Source organism: Salminus brasiliensis, chromosome 11, assembly GCF_030463535.1.
Source record: "Salminus brasiliensis chromosome 11, fSalBra1.hap2, whole genome shotgun sequence".
NCBI lineage: Eukaryota > Metazoa > Chordata > Actinopteri > Characiformes > Bryconidae > Salminus > Salminus brasiliensis.
The window spans coordinates 20,157,277-20,174,063 of record NC_132888.1 but is presented as its reverse complement, the minus strand read 5'-3'; the positions used below and the strand labels follow the sequence as shown (position 1 = coordinate 20,174,063).

At 40.8% G+C, this 16,787-nt stretch overlaps 1 protein-coding gene across 1 annotated transcript; it reads left to right on the top strand.

Moving 5' to 3' along the window:
• The first annotated feature begins 3,081 nt into the window (after window positions 1-3,081).
• Window positions 3,082-13,587, top strand: hepacama (hepatic and glial cell adhesion molecule a). The gene is made up of 7 exons (XM_072691181.1): window positions 3,082-3,346; window positions 5,165-5,503; window positions 7,354-7,635; window positions 10,209-10,302; window positions 11,268-11,332; window positions 11,470-11,546; window positions 11,646-13,587. The coding sequence occupies exons 1-7, from the start codon at window positions 3,262-3,264 to the stop codon at window positions 11,967-11,969; spliced, it is 1,266 nt and encodes a 421-aa protein (XP_072547282.1). The 5' UTR covers window positions 3,082-3,261; the 3' UTR covers window positions 11,970-13,587.
• Window positions 13,588-16,787: the final 3,200 nt, after the last annotated feature.

The window sequence follows — 16,787 nt, the reverse complement described above, 5'->3', positions numbered from 1 at the left end:
TGGTGTTTATTGTAGTTTTTATTTCTATTTCTAATGACGCCCTAGCAAGTTAAACTCAAGAGCAGACCGTAAAATGTGCAAAGAAGTCTCCACCAATCATACAATTTTCTCACGGGACCTACAGGTAGCTCTTTCCTAAGGTAATAGCAAAATACAGCTTCTACTATGAGAAAGATGACCAAACAGGTTTGATTTGCATGGGAGGTGTGCAAGAAGGAAAGCCTTGCTGTTGAAAGAATATAAAATATAGTTATATAACGTGTTGTTAAAATATTGTATATATTGTTTTTTAATTAAGATAGGAATGTTAAAAAATCAAAGACAAAGGTTTTCAAGTGGTATCATTGTTTGTTTTTCATATTTCATTACTTTCCAACATTGGTTCTATGGGTTTTTTTTTAATAGATGAAATTCTGCATTGTGCTCCCTGATCCCCTTTCACACTCTTCTGACCTTCCTCCCTGGTGTTTCTGTGATTTTACTTGATTGAGATTTTCACAAAATGAGAACCACAGAGGGAGACTTTTATACTCAGTACAAAAGCTAAAGCTTGTGTGTGTGTGTGTGTGTGTGTGTGTGTGTGTGTGTGTGTCATGTGTTTTTAGGGGGTGGGGGCTATCTGGATAGCTCTCAGATCCTCACATAAAGCCTTGATTAGCTGAAAAGGGGAGACTCTTTAGCTACGCATGGACTGTACACTCAGAAAAGGCTGGTTTTGGACTTGGCTCCTGTGCAGTTCTGGTTCCACTGTTTCATAGTCTTCTGTTCACTGAGCTGCCTAAAGTCCATTATTGGTCAAGTTGCATGCTCCCATTGCATAGCAACAAACTCTCTCTTACCCCATCACACACACACACACACACACACACACACACACACACACGGCTTAGTTTCTTAGACTAAACATCAGGGCAATGTCAGAAACAACAATAACAATTGGAGTTGCAGCACAGTGACATCAGCTCACAGACAGACTTCATGTGATGACGGTGGGAACAAGTGTTGGCCGCATGTCGCATGTCGTGCTAGAAAAGTGTAAAAATGATGCAACTTACCTTCAATTAGGTAGAAAACACTGGAGCTGTGACACTATGAAAGGAGTCACTTTGATGCCCACTATGCTTCTCTTTCTTGCTTGCTTTTTAGACAATACCAGTACACACCCAAACACACATATCTCTACTATTAGTATCCAAAAGTATATAATTATAACCCAGTTAACAGTATTAATATGGCCTGAACTCAGGCAATGTCTGGCCCATATTCTGCATGAATGTCTGGTCACAACTGGGACAGATCCAGCTCCCAGTAACGTGTTCTAGTCTGATCTACTAGTCAAACCTAGTAGTTAGGAGCTGGGTCAGTTCTGATAGTGCTTGTTTAAAGGTAGTTAAGATGCTGCATTCTCTTTTATATTTGCATGAGATTACAATATAGGCACTTTCTGATTTTCACTCTGAATATTTTTGGTCAAAAGACTAGTTTCATATAGTTTCTCTGTACTGTTTATACCGCTGATTAATAGCTAATCATATTAAACAATATGTTCCTGTTCATTACAACATTAAAGAACATATCCTACATTCGTAATTTATTGATCCTAAGGTCCCAATTATAACATTTGTGTTGGTTTATGTACCATCATTTCCAATCATAATAATTCATGAACAATCTGTAAACTAACAGTTTTGCTGCAATGTTTAGTGTCGTCTCTTTATTGAAGGTATTCAATCATAATAATTCATGAACAATCTGTAAACTAACAGTTTTGCTGCAATGTTTAGTGTCGTCTCTTTATTGAAGGTATTCAATCATAATAATTCAGGTAAATCTACTGTTTCGTCACTGAATTTACACTAATTGGCAGTCACTTGATAATTTTATTTATGTTTTTTACAGTGCAAAGAGCTGTTCAAGATCTTCAGAAAGATACTATTAGAAATCAGAAAATCAACCAAATCTTTTTTTTCAATCTCTGTACAATGGATCATTTTCCAATGTCTCTTTTTCCTTTAGAATGAATCAGATGAATCTTTAAGAATATAGTGGAGTAATGGTCTCTGTTCGGATTGGTTGTCCAGTATTATGCCTCATTGAAAAAGCAGCCTGAAATGATCCTTATAACTTCAGCATGAAGGGGCGGAGACAAACTGCAGCAGGCTGAATGGGTGGGTCTATGTATATGTGGAATTTTGCGGACTATATATGTTTATATGACTTATTTGCAGCCTATTTCTAGATGTGGACTGTGTGGACTGGGAAAAAAAGGGAGAAGACACTGGTTTTCCATATTAGGTTTTCTTTAACAAACACAATCTTTTACAAACTGTGGGAATATCGGCCTTCTGAAGATTAGTCGAGGCATAAATCGAAAGCCAGGTTTTTTTTTTTTAGGCTTTTTACAGTAGTCATCCTCCCAAATAGCTTCTCTCTTGGGCTTCCCCCATGAGGATTGGAGAGTATGGCTTGTTAGCAGCAGATCAAACCGTGTCCACTGTGCTTAGGGGGCAGGTCCTAAGCAGGAAGGATGGGACAGAGTTGGAGGGTATTGGTGAGAGGGGGGAGTGTTTTTCACTAACAGCAGGTCTATTCATCCAGGCTCTTGTTCTGAGGAGCTCACATGTGAACCTAAGCACCCTAGAGCTAGCTTTCTTTCATGTAGCTTTTATCTTGTGAAAGTGGGCCTAAGTTCTTGCCCCGCAGACCCTCATTGAGGACAGTTCAGTTTCTCAGATCCTTTTCGTCACTTTGCTCACACTCGTTCTTCAGTTTTGCAGTAAGAATAGATTCCAGGCCTGTGTGTTGAATTTGCAGTCGATAGGAACGGCTGTGTGCTTTGACACACAGGACAGTGCTTCATTTCTCTCATGTGAAACGTGAAAAACAGTGAAAACAGTGGACAGTCCAGTGGCAGAGTGAATGAGGAAGCAAGTGTGGTGTCACACTAGCTCATCCAGTCTCAGCTCAGTGACTTATACAGAAAGCACAAACATGGACACACACACACACACACACACTCACATACACGTCATTGGATGAAGACAAACACACATAAAGGCGCCCCTGAAAATAGATGAGCACTGTGCAGAACCTTAGGCACACACACACACACACACAGCTGCTCAGGCAGGGGTCCTGAGAGTGGGGTTCAGAGCAGGCACAGTCCGGTCTGGCAGGAAGCGTTGTGTGTTCTCAGCGACGTGCCTGGAGTAGCCAAATCATGCTGATTGCGGGGGAGAGAAGCCCAGCGCTGCTCGCAAGATGAAGGAGAGGCAGCCTTCCTCCAAAGAGGCGGCCGTTTCTTCACTTTTCCAAAAACTCTGCCTCCTCATCTTATTCCTGACAGGTAAGTCAAGAGCAGCAAAAAACATCCTCAATACTTTAGCAGGAGGAGAATAGAAAAGAGAGCAAAGGAAGAAGAAGAGAACACTTCTGATGTTGCTGTGTGATGCTGCTTGCATTGCTTAACTGTGGGAATTAGTAAGTTATTAAGTTTTTTGGTTATTTCAACAAATGTTGGTGGTTGAACTTCTAGATAAAGCATTAAAAGATTGTATGAAAGTAGCCGAACTGAATAAATTGGAATTTCCCACTTTAAAGGAAGGTTTACTAGAAAGCTGTGAGCTGTTGTTTAGAAGGTTGTGGATAAGTTTTGGTTTAGATTTGATGCTTAAGCCTAACGAGTGATTAGTGAGTTAATAAAGGGCCTGTTTTGTCTGCTATTGTTGGCTGATGTTGGCCGAGCTGAGTTCAGGACGGATGGTAAGGACGGTGTGAATGTCTAGTGCTAGGCCGGTCGTGTGGAGGAAGGCTTGAGGCGAGAGTAGGCATGTTTGGGCAGAAAAACATATAGCTGAAGCCTGGCTCTGACCACTACCGTTGTGTCATTGTGCTGAGCGTTGATTAGCAGAATCAGTGGGCCCCACTGTCTACCACCCCCCAATCACACAAGAGCATGGCTTTCTCCCAGCTGCCCCTCATTGGAGGAGAGTAGGCCCACAATCCTGGCCTTTGTTAGCTCATCTTGGCAGGCCGTGAAGGCTGAGGACTGTTACCAGGGCGATCGAGACATGCCACGCTGACTCGCTCCACACAGTCCTGCCATGACAGAGTAGCGGAATGGCCTTTCCATCTGCTGGAACGTGCAGAAGCCTCGGCTACGCTCGGCTGTTCTCACTGGCCACTTTATTAGAAACACTAGTCTTCTACTTCCACTCACTCAGCACTTCATCAGGGCCATCTACAGTATAGTATAGTGTCACTATATACATAGGTGTAGGTGTACAGTTACAAATTGTAGCTAAAGGGTAACAAACTGACAGCCAGTTTGATGTTGCCTGGTCTGACACTAAAGCTGATGGGGTGAATAAGGCGTGTTAGAGCAGGACAATCACTAAATTATGCAGGATTCTGGCCTTCCAGGACTGGCGTTCCCCACCCCTGCTGAAGTTCATTGTCATGCACGATTTGTCAGCCCTCCACTACACACTTAAAAAAGGGCGTTCTTCAAGGGTTCTTCAGTCAAGTCAAGTCCCAGAAGCATGTGAAAGAGAAAGCGGTTATTCTCCATGATGTAACACCATGTACATGGTTCTTTTTAAAGGACCCCTTTTTTAAAATAAGGGTTCCTCTATTGTTACAAGTCAAAGAACCACTTTCAGTACTACATAGAACGCTTTGTGATTACAATGTAGAAATTAATCTAGGGTTGGTTTCTGGCCACAAGGCCCCCACTGACCAGATATTATTTGGATGGTGGCAGTGTTAATGCCAGGTTGAGGGTTGTCCACCACCTAAACATGTCCATCCAACAGTGGTCCTGTGGTCAGGCACTGATCACTGATTATGATCAGAAAAATGTACCAGTGAGTGTATAATGAAATAGCGGCTCAATGGGCCTGGAGAAAGTCCAAGCAAAGTTGTATGCAGATGGCCACTGTCACTGCAATCCTGTTAGACTTACAGTTCCTAGCAAAAATGGACAAAAACAGCCCCTTATTTCAAATGTAGTCGATTAGCCAAAGTGTGTTTGCTGTCTGAAATGTGTATACTGAGGCGGTGTAGCTTATACACTGTCTGCTAGCACTAGCAGTGCATAAACTGCAAGGATTGCCTCAAGGATAAGCATAAAAGTTGTGTTTTGCTTTGATTCTCTTGTGTTAAGCCGTCAGTGGAGTGAACATCACAAGTCCCTACTCCATTATACGAGGAACACTAGGCAGCTCAGCCTTGCTCTCCGTCAGCTACACGAGCACCAGCTCCGACCGGCCTGTTATCAAGTGGCAGCTGAAGAGGGATAAGCCGGTCACTGTGGTGCAGTCTATTGGCACGGACATCATTGGGAACCTGCGGCCTGAGTACCGCGGACGCATCCTGCTGTACGAGAACGGCTCTTTGCTGCTCAACTACCTGCAGCTATCTGACGAAGGGGCTTACGAAGTGGAGATCTCCATCACCGATGACACTTTCACTGGGGAGAAACACGTCAACCTCACTGTGGATGGTAAGCATCCCTGCTTGGCGGCATTATATCACATCTTCAATGAAGCACATCGGTTCACACTCCAGTTTAGTAGTCATAATCCTTCATTTTCCCAGTCTGCTGAAACAGCAGTTCCAGGATTAGTTTGCTTAAAAAGATTTTAAGATTTAGTAGAAAGTGGTTTATTGTTAAAGAACGTACGACAAAAGAACGTATGATAAAATGTCTGCTACACAAATATAGCTGTTATTTAAAGTGAACCTACATATCGTCATTGTCACACAAGAACCTTGTCAAAATGCATTGTCAAAATGGCAACCTTACAAAAGAGGGGAAAACTTTATAGAAAAAGAAATCTGCAGTATTTCTATTGATCCATTCATTAGGACATTTTGACACAATGTAATGAACAACTGCCAGATACATATTCAAAAAGTGAGACCGCTGTAAACGTGCAGATACAAGGTTTGCATGATGTTGTGGGGGGTAATATTTTGCCTAGGCCTGTTATGAAACACCATTTCAAGCATCAGTAAGTATATTCATATCTATTCCATATAATAGCTGCCAATAATGAAGCTTTTAGAGGCTTTAAAGTCTTTGGGTTCATCACCACTGTGAACAACTACCTCTTGCTGAGTTTCTTCTCCATGAACCATTTCACATCAAACCACTCTAAATAATAATAATTGAATTGTGCAGAACTGTACAAGAAAGTAAAGACACTGTTGTTATGATAAAGCTTTTGTTGTTGTGGTACTAAAAGTAGGCCAGTAAGTTGTACGCTGCCTGCCATCAGCTTAAGAACACCATGCTGTCTTTCGAAATTAAAATTTTTTTGTTGTTACTTTTAAATAACATGTGAAGGGTCTTGACTAATGTTTACAGAAGATATTGCAAATCATTTGGCCAATGCTAAAATTCACATGAACATGAATAACAAAAATAACATTTTGGTGACAAAGCATATACCGCTATATTTGCTGAAATACAGCAGTATACATCTGATTGTAACTGGCACATACACTTGATGACATTTTATACACGGAACAAGGTGTATATATACGGTGATATTTAAGTATATCCTTTCATGGGACAACACTGACAAAATGACACTTTGACACAATGACAAGTAGACTGTGTGTAGCTTATATAACAGTGTAAATATCTTCGTCCCTCAAAATAACTCAATATACAGCCATTAATGTCTAAACCACTGCCAAACAAAAACATGAGTTTGCATGAGTGCAGCAGGTGTTGGGGAGTTACATTTCATCGAGGGACACATGAACTCCAATATGTACTGTGAAATAAGCAGAGCATGATCCCCTCCCTCCGGAAACTGGGTCGCAGGGCAGTGTTCCAGCATGAAAATGACCCCAAACACACCTCTAAGACGACCACTGCTTTATTGAAGAGGCTGAAGGTAAAGATGATGGACTGACCAAGCATGTCTCCAGACCTAAATCCAGTAGAACATCTTTGGGGCATCCGTAAGTGGAAGGTGGAGGAGCGCAAAGTCTTGAATATCCGCCAGCTCCGTGATGTCGTCATGGAGGAGTGGAAAAGCATTCCAGTGGCAACCTGTGAAGCTCTGGTAAACTAAATGCCCAGGAGAGTTAAGGCAGTTCTGGAAAATAATGGTGGCCACACAAAATATTGACACTTCAGGAACTTTCACTAAGGGGTGTACTCATTTTCGTTGCCGATGGTTTAGACATTAATGGCTGTATATTGAGTTATTTTGAGGGAAGAATAAATTTACACTGTTATATATATATATATATATATATATATATATATATGTATATAACATATTTTGTGTACATACAAATTGCTTTGTACTCACAGACAATGTCTTACTGTGACAGTGCCCGTGTCCAGGCCATTTGTGCATTTAGTGGCTTCCTCAGTGCTGGAGCTCACTGAATTTTTCACACTAAACTGCACTCACGAAAGTGGCACCAAGCCCACCTACAGCTGGCTGAAGGGCGGGAAGCCTCTGACCAATGACTCGCGCCTGCTCCTGTCCCACAACCAGAAGGTCCTGACCATCTTGCGGGTCGTGATGTCAGATGATGACATCTATAGCTGCATGGTGGAGAACCCCATCAGCAGCATGAAGAGCTTCCCTGTCAGACTCACTGTCTACAGTAGGTGCAATAACTCCATCTTTACCTGCTCAGTAATGCATGTTCTTGCAAAAATCGATGTTCTGCAGAAATTTTGAAAGAAATTAGATAAGGGCCAAGATATATCACAGCATTAAGAACAAATAGCATTAGGGTAAATAATTTGCTCAATTAGTGTAGTACCAGTAAGTTGTGTGTTTTTAGTGCAATAGCACCACTAAAACTAAAAATTCACACCAAAAACACATGAAATAGATGGTCCCAGTAAGAAGTCCCTGTAAGAAATGGCTGAAATGGGTTTAATTGCCTTTTCTACAATGGTTTTAAATGTTTGGTCACACAGGCTGGTCTTACTTTCATGTACAGTCATGGCCAAAAATATTGGCACCCCAGCACGTCCTTCAGAAAATGCACCAATTCTCCAAGAACATTGCTTCAGCTCTGTTGCCATCTTAATGTATTGGGATGCTATGGTAGGAGACCCAGGAGGACCCCCCTTTTGAGACATAAACAAGCCAGAATGTTCCCAGGGAAGCCACAGACCATCTGGGAGACTAAGGACTAAAGTAGAGCTTTTTGGTAAAGCACATGTGAGCAGGCAGCATGTACCGCCTGCCACCAGCAGGGTGCCCGGCCAGCAAAGTAGGAAAGCTGGTGGGGTTGGAGCAAAGAACTCCAAGCCCCAGAATTCCCAGCGGTAATCAACGCTGACCAGACCCACCTGTGTGGCACGGTATAAATACACCCAGCCAAACACAATTCCCTGTCGCACCTTTGCAGAGGGGCGAATGGTAACAGTGGGTTTAAGTTGTGAACAGAAAAGAGAAAAGTTTAAATTGTGAACAGAAAAGAGAAAAGTTTAAGTTGTTAACAGAAAAGAGAAATTTCATTTGAGCATTTGAGTTGCTGTCTTTAGTTTGAGTAAACATCACTCCTGGTTTTTCCTTTGTTTGTTTTCCCACTGTTTTCTGGCACAGTGGAAATACACTGGGCTTCCATTATCAGGGTTGGGAGTTCAAGCCCAAAAGTCACACACCACAACAGGAGTAGTTCCATTTGATCATAATAAAACAAACTTTAACTGCACTTGAGTCCAAACCCCACACCACACCGTAACAGCACATCATTGTATGATTTACAGAAAATGAAAGGAGGCCTTCAAAGAAAAGTTCACAGTCCCTATGATTAAACATGATGGAGGTTCAAAGATGTTTTGGGGTTGTTTTGCTGCTTCTGACACTGGATGATCTCTGTAAGATGGGTCTTGCAGCAGGACAATGACCTAAAACATACTTCAATAATCACCTAGAAATGGTTAAGGACAAAGTACTGGTAAAATCTACATCCTATAGAACACCTGTGGAATGAAGGCACCCTTTCAATCAGAGAGAACTGGAAAAGTTAGCAAAAGAAGTGTGGTCCCATGTTCTATTAGTGAGGGGTAAGAAACTCATACAGGAAGTGATTGAGTTCAGCTATTGTTTCCACAGAGTGTGCTACCAAAAGTTGTGGGGTGCCAATAATTTTGTCCAGTGAATTTCTAGAGTCCTGTGTGGAGAAATTGTAAATTAGATTTTTTTTGTGGGATGTCTATTTTTGGCAATGACTGTACAAACACCCAGTACAAACACTAACAACTCAATGTCAAAACTAATAACGACAGATTTAGACTGGCATTAAAGCAACCTTAAGTAGAATTTTTACTTTGAAATAAAAAAATACAATGCTCATGAGAGCATTACATGATTTGTGTAACATGCTGTAATATGAATCTCCATAGTCCACATGCTAATTTCACTTTCAGATGTTGGATCTGTATCTCTCAACTTGCCCAAAAATGTCCTTAAGTTGCAGCTCAAAGTGTATGAATTACACTACGCAATACATGCCAGTTGTTGCATAATGCTGCTTTAAAGCAATTGTTTGATAAAGCATCATTTCACAAATCGTGGCATCCTAAGTTGTAGTATTATCTCATAGATAAGTCTTCTTGAGATTATAGCAGATGTTAAAGCAGGAAAGCATGCAATCAGACCAGAATACTGGATTAGGAAACATTGTACAGTACTTACAGTATTGTATATCAATTAAAAAAGATCATTGGGAGGTGGTGAAGAAAATCCTGTCTTTATTTGGAGTCTGCTCTTAGCTATGTAGTATGTTATAGAAGCTTTCAAAGAGGGTCTAACAGAGTTTAGCCCCAGTGGAGTTTGGCTGAGTGAACCTTTCCACTCCCCGCGGCGCTGCCACACAGTTCAGAACCAGCACTAAGCCCAGTGGGGTTCAACATTCAGTCTGCACACTTTAACCTTTACAAAGGCCCCAGGTGCCCCATTTATTCCAGCTCTCAGGAAACCTGGCAACCAAAGCAGACGATTGTGTCCTGCTTGATGTAGACCTCCTCCATACTGTAGTCTGGCTCTTCAGAGCACATTGTTAAACGTTCAGTAGAGGTGATATGATTTTTCACTAGCACTGAGTGTACCTAGAGAGTGATGTGTGTGTGTGTGTGTGTGTGTGTGTGGCACATGTTTGCAGGGCAAGAGAATAGCTCCATGACAACAGACCCCCTGCTTTTCTTTCTTTTTCTGCAGGACGCAGTTCTCTCTATATCATCCTTTCCACCGGTGGCATTTTCTTGCTCATAACCCTGGTGACCGTGTGTGCCTGCTGGAAGCCCTCCAAAAAGTAACCCTGCTCTCTTCACTTCTTCTCTTTGATGGCTGTAAAGAAGAATAGCAGTTGAACTGGCTGGGTCATATTACTCTGGTTACAATCAGGCTAGTGCTTTTGAATGTTCTGTAGGCAAGTATTGTACAAAATGACACTTTTAAGTAAGTTCAGGAATGAGTTAGCTTTGAGGAAAATCATATATATAGATATCTTCTATAGGTCAGCAGTGAGAGCAGACTTGTGTATCTGAAGAGATTGTTTTATTTGTTATTTGTTTTTCGTTTTTTTTTTTTTTATGAATGCATCACATCAAATGCCTAACCAGTCTCGCATAAGATAAAAATTTAAGTAAGCAACCACATATTTTAGACAAATGCCAAAGACTTTTGCAGTGTAACACAAAATACAATAATAGGAACAAAAAGTTATCATACAGGTAATAAGAGAAGTTTTAAAAACATGCATCTTAAGACATAATTGCAAAAAATGCACAATAATGCAAAATAAGCTCAATCAAAATAATGCAATTTTGTGAGATCTAGCAAGAATGACATTGTTTCCTGTTTTCCATAATTAGGTAGAAGAATAATATTTAAAAAAATAATAAATTAATGATAGAACCTCACAAACACAAACTTTTCCAGACCTTGTCTTTATAGGACCTGCACAATTAAAAGCCGTATCATCACAACCTATAGGTTTAGCCCCGCCCCTTCACAATGAAGTTACAAGGAGTGTTTTTCAGCCTGGGTTGATTTTTAAAAGAAACACTACCAGTCAGGGCAGTCAGTCAGAACTGAGGTCATTTATCTATATCACATCTCATTCGGTCGCCATTTCACCAGGGATGCCCAAGCCTTTTCATTCTACTGCCTCAGTGTTAAAGACACAGTACCAAAATAACCTGTTTCAGTCTGTAAAAATACATCATGACAAAGGTTACTTTAAAGGCAAGCTGACCTGTTAATGTGATTCTGTAGAAAGAGCCAACAGCCTGCCAGACAAAGCAGACAAAATGAAGAGGAGATTGATGGCAATCATGAAGGTAATCACTTTCTACACCAATCAAAGATTTCTAATGTATTATACATATATCTCTGAATTCACATAGACTGTGTTTGATGTTGAAGATGACTAAAATGATAAACATAAACAGCCTTAACATATATCCATACCTCCCAGTTGCAGTTGACATTGTGCCAGGAAGAAATTATCACACCCGCAGAAAACCAGGTGGTTTGTACGTTCTGAAGGAAACGGTAAGCAAGTGTAAACCTAACTATAAAATACAAGTAATACAAGTAACATTCACTTCAGTTTGGTTAACTGTGATCTGTTCTTTCCTCAACTATTTCCAGGAGTTCCCACAAGGAGAAGATGAAGCTCCATGTAGCTACATTCACCCTTTAAATACTTTCGGCCCATCATACTATGCCGGCACTTTTCCCTCTCCTGTCCACTCTCCAGATGCTTACATCCACTCAGGGAGAAGATATCCCAGCACCCCTGTCCCTTCTCCCCCCACCTCACCTCATTCGCCCACCCCCACCCCACCCCCATCCTCTCCAACACACCTGCAAAGCTTAACACGGAAACCCCGGTCACATGCTGCCAGCCCCACCCCGTCACACCCTGAAGAACTGTCCATTGCACAGGAGATGCCCAGTCATAGTCATATATAATCAGCAAGCACACACAGAGAGAGAGAAATGGTGTAATGGTGTCATTAGTAGTAATGAGATTTTGCTCATTTCACATGCAAGTCACATTTAACAGATTACAGACGAAATAATGGAAATACCAAATGAAGGCCAATAAAAAGCCAACTTTCTCAATGCAACATTAAATAGCATTTACCTTTTAATAACAGCCTCAAAATCATAGTGATGCTTTGCTGACCTGTAATGAGGAGAACAGTGCCTATATTGTTGCTTCTGAGGGCTCGGCACACTGCTAGCTACACTACGTAACTTGTGAGGAGGGCAGGACAACCCTCACGAGAACTACAATGTGTAATGCTGCACAGCTTGTGTAAAACCAGGTAATATTACTGTACCAGACAGCCCAAAGTAGCCTTCACTGAAACTTTGACTTTGACATAATAGCGGGAGCTAAGGGAGGTGGGAATTGAGCATTTTGCCAACGTCAGTTGAAACACGTAAAGAACAGTGGCCCGATCATTGCTGGTGAACATTCCACTCTCGCTGACTGAGGCTTAAGAACTTAATAATCAGCTTCATACAGCTGGTATTTCTGACCGCAATGCCAGTTTGGTCACAATCCCTCTTGGGACCAAATCCAGTGTTAAAGAAAACCACCTGCCATGAGTACAAACTTAGACTCAGGGTTGGAATAAGGCAAAACTGTCTGGTGAGTCACCTTTTACTCTTTTCTCTCTGGGTTCTTCTTCTGAGAATGTCAAAGAATTTCTTCAGCCCACACGGCCTGCACTCAACAGTTCAGGGTGACAGTAAAGACATTCCTGAAGCTTGGTCCATATTTACGGCAGAAATGGGTCAAACATGGGCATCTGTAGACGCTCAAAAAGAAAAGGAATTCTTATTAGTGTTTCCATTATTTTGTCTGTTTTTCTGTAGTGCTGTAGGATTATGAGATGTGGGGTCCAGCAGTAATTCCAGTATTATCTGACTTCGTATATGGATTACATGCTAATTTGCCCTTTAGTTCACTCGTGTTGTCTATGTCATGTTTAACACTTGTGTTCAAAAGCTGTTTTATAATATAGATATAACAATATACCATTTACTATAAGGATGTTTGTACATAGACTTATGTAAATATGTTGTAATATCTGTCTATATTACTATGATCTTTTCATGTTTTATCCACAGTGACCACCTGGATGCCTTAAAATCCCAGTGACATTTTTTTGGTTGGAATTTGTAAAGGTAGAAGCAATACAATGAGCAATACAATGAGCAATACAATGGAAATGAATAATTAAATAATTATGGAATACAGAGTGGAGTTGGTTATGTTTGGGACGTCTGTGGTTAAAACAACATATATTGTATGATTTTATTTCATAAACCCACTGCACTACTACATTACTATCCCAGGCTGGGCTATTCTCTAGAACATGGGTTCTCAAAGGGCTATATATTATAATGACATTTTCCTTACTGTCCTTCTATAAATAAGAGAATTTAATGTACATCTTGTAAACTGCAAACTGCCCTTCACTCTCCATTCTAGATGTTCCACTTGGAATTCAAAGTCTTTTTATACTTATTATTTTTGTACTAAACCTTTTTTTTTATTAGCCCAGTCTTTTGAACTTTTATGTATTCATATAAAGAGGAAATTACATTCTAATGAATACTATCAAACTAAACATTTAAAAGGAATAGATGGAAGTTTGTCATTTTGGTACATAAACAAACATTATTAGTAAAATAAATACAATAAAAAAAATGGGTGTACCATCTTAATGCTGCAGCTGGGACAATAACACACCAGAGCAGGGCCGGTCCAGCACTGGAAATGGAAGCACTCCCTTCAGGTCATCCAAGAAACAATGTCTAGCCATTTGCTCCTCGAGACCACTAGAGGTCAGTATCGTATTTGCAAACAGTTGATCTGTGTCTGCTAAACTGGTACTGACATCACTCTATGTCTCTATATTTTATGGTACCTGTAGCACTTTAACTTAGTAAATCAAACTCTGACTGTTAACCTTATGAGACTTAGATTAGATAGACTCAGATAAAGACTTAGCAACATGCTGATCAGTGTCAGCGACAGTTGGGAGCAGTGCTAGCAATCTTACCAAACCAACACTGCAAACCTTCAGGCCCAACCAGGCTACTTCGCCTTTTCAGATTATGGAGCTCATATTTTCAGTATGTATTATAGGGTGGTAACACAAATGGGAGCAGGGGTGGTAACGAGTAGCTGCTATAGCTTAATAGGATGATGGGCTGTTAGGTCCAAGTTATGTTGTTGTCTCAATTCTGATACAAAGTTGTTATATTCTTATGCGAAACTGTAATTGCCCAAATGTACATAGACCAAATTGGAAAAGAACTCTTAAAAACTTAATAATAAACATTTTTGTTTAGCATCTTCATAAACAAAATATGACAATGACGAAAAAAACATTGCTATGAAGGGCATCAGAAAAGGAGTTCATTTGAATAACAGCAAAGTAGCTTATTGACTATTTATATGATCTCATAAGAGTTCTGTTTTGCCCTTTGTGAGTTTTCCATGAGCTCTCTACAGGGTCAGAAGAAGAGAGAGATCGACATTGTAGCATGCCAGCTGTCTGGGACAAAGGTGTCTTAGACTGGGAAACTGTATTTACCTTAGTATAGTTGAATAATGTGAGAATGGTACATGGAACTGACATACTGTAGACCTGAAACCCTCTTGTCAACCATAAACCATAAATTTATTCATATTTACACCCCAACATTTGCATGCAGCAGTGTTCTCACCCTAGTCCACAGTGGCAGAAGTAAAAGACAAAGTGACCACTTCCTGAAATATGCTGCTTTTTTAAACTTTTGTAAGAAACAGTCTTTCCCATGATGTACTTCAGGAACAGATACTAGATACTACAAAACATGCAACCCCAGGCTGTTATGCGAACAGGACCTCCTGGCCGTGGCTTTGCCTGATGCTGCACACCAGGGAAGGCACATAGAAAACAGATGAATCCACACTAAGCTAAAAGCGAACCCTAGTCTATCAGCATTCCAGAGACCAATCAGCTATCTGACAGAATAGCTGCACTATCCGATAAAGACATGCATTGGCAGGAATTATTACAAAAGTTATGACTATGCTTATGCTGAGGCTAGACATGTTGATTCAGTGTGAGCCATCTTGGTGTCTCTTTGGACACCAGACCTTTAGAACAGAGTAATCGTCATTGTTCATGAGCCGGCCATAAATGGACAGTTTGTTTAATCCTAGGGCCAAACCGGTTTGTGAATGGGTGTGTATAATTCTGAATGAATGCATTGTATGGTACCTGTACACTCAGTCTGAGAAAAGATTTGATATCTAATTATTTGGAGATAACTAAGTATATGTGGGGACTGATTATGAACTGTGTCTATAGGCTTACTTACTTATAAGGAAAAGGCCTTTTCAGAGATGTCTTGTCCTGTTCCTCACAGTCCTCATACTGTTCTGCTTTTCCTGTGTTGTTTTTTTTCAATAAGGCACATTTTTATGGAGAACAGATGATACACTCTCTGAAATTCCACTTTGTGACCCAGCAGTAATCAGACGTGTTCTCCTGTGTGAGTTATCAACCACTTGGATGACTTTTTATCCCTTTGCATACTCTTATAAACCCTGTGGGATACCCCACTAAAGGGCACCTTTTCAGTATTTTCTCTAGGGAACTGTACTTAATTGTACACTTAAGCCTAAAGGCATTTTTGGATGGACACTTAAATATCCAAAGCGTTCTATTTACACCATGTGCAGAATTATTAGGCAAATGAGTATTTTGATCACATCATCCTTTTTATACATGTGGTCCTACTCCAAGCTCTATAGGCTTGAAAGCCAACTACCAATCAAGTAAATCAGGTGATGTGCATCTCTGTAATGAGAAGGGGTGTGGTCTAATGACATCAACACCCTATATAAGGTGTGCTTAATTATTAGGCAACTTCCTTTCCTTTGGCAAAATGGGTCAGAAGAGAGATTTGACGGACTCTGAAAAATCAAAGATTGTGAGATGTCTTGCAGAGGGATGCAGCAGTCTTGAAATTGCCAAACTTTTGAAGCGTGATCACCAAACAATCAAGCGTTTCATGGCAAATAGCCAACAGGGTCACAAGAAACGTGATAAAAAAAGCCCAAAATAACTGCCCATGAATTGAGGAAAATCAAGCGTGAAGCTGCCAAGATGCCATTTGCCACCAGTTTTGCCATATTTCAGAGCTGTAACGTTACTGGAGTATCAAAAAGCACAAGGTGTGCGATACTCAGGGACATGGCCAAGGTAAAGAAGGCTGAAAAACGACCACCTTTGAACAAGAAACATCAGATAAAACATCAGGACTGGGCCAAGAAATATCTTAAGACTGATTTTTCAAAGGTTTTATGGACTGATGAAATGCGAGTGACTCTTGATGGGCCAAATGGATGAGCCCGAGGCTGGATCAGTAAAGGGCAGAGAGCTCCACTCCGACTCAGATGCCAGCAACGTGGAGGTGGGGTACTGGTATGGAGGTATGGGCTGATATCATCAAAAATGAACTTGTGGGACCTTTTCGGGTTGAGGATGGAGTGAAGCTCAACTCCCAGACCTACTGCCAGTTTCTGAAAGACACCTTCTTCAAGCTGTGGTACAGAAAGAAGTTGGTATCGTTCAAGAAAAACATGATTTTCATACAGGACAATGCTCCATCACATGCATCCAAATACTCCACAGCATGGCTGGCCAGTAAGGGTCTAAAAGAAGAAAAAATGATGACATGGCCCCCTTGTTCAACTGATCTGAACCCCATAGAGAA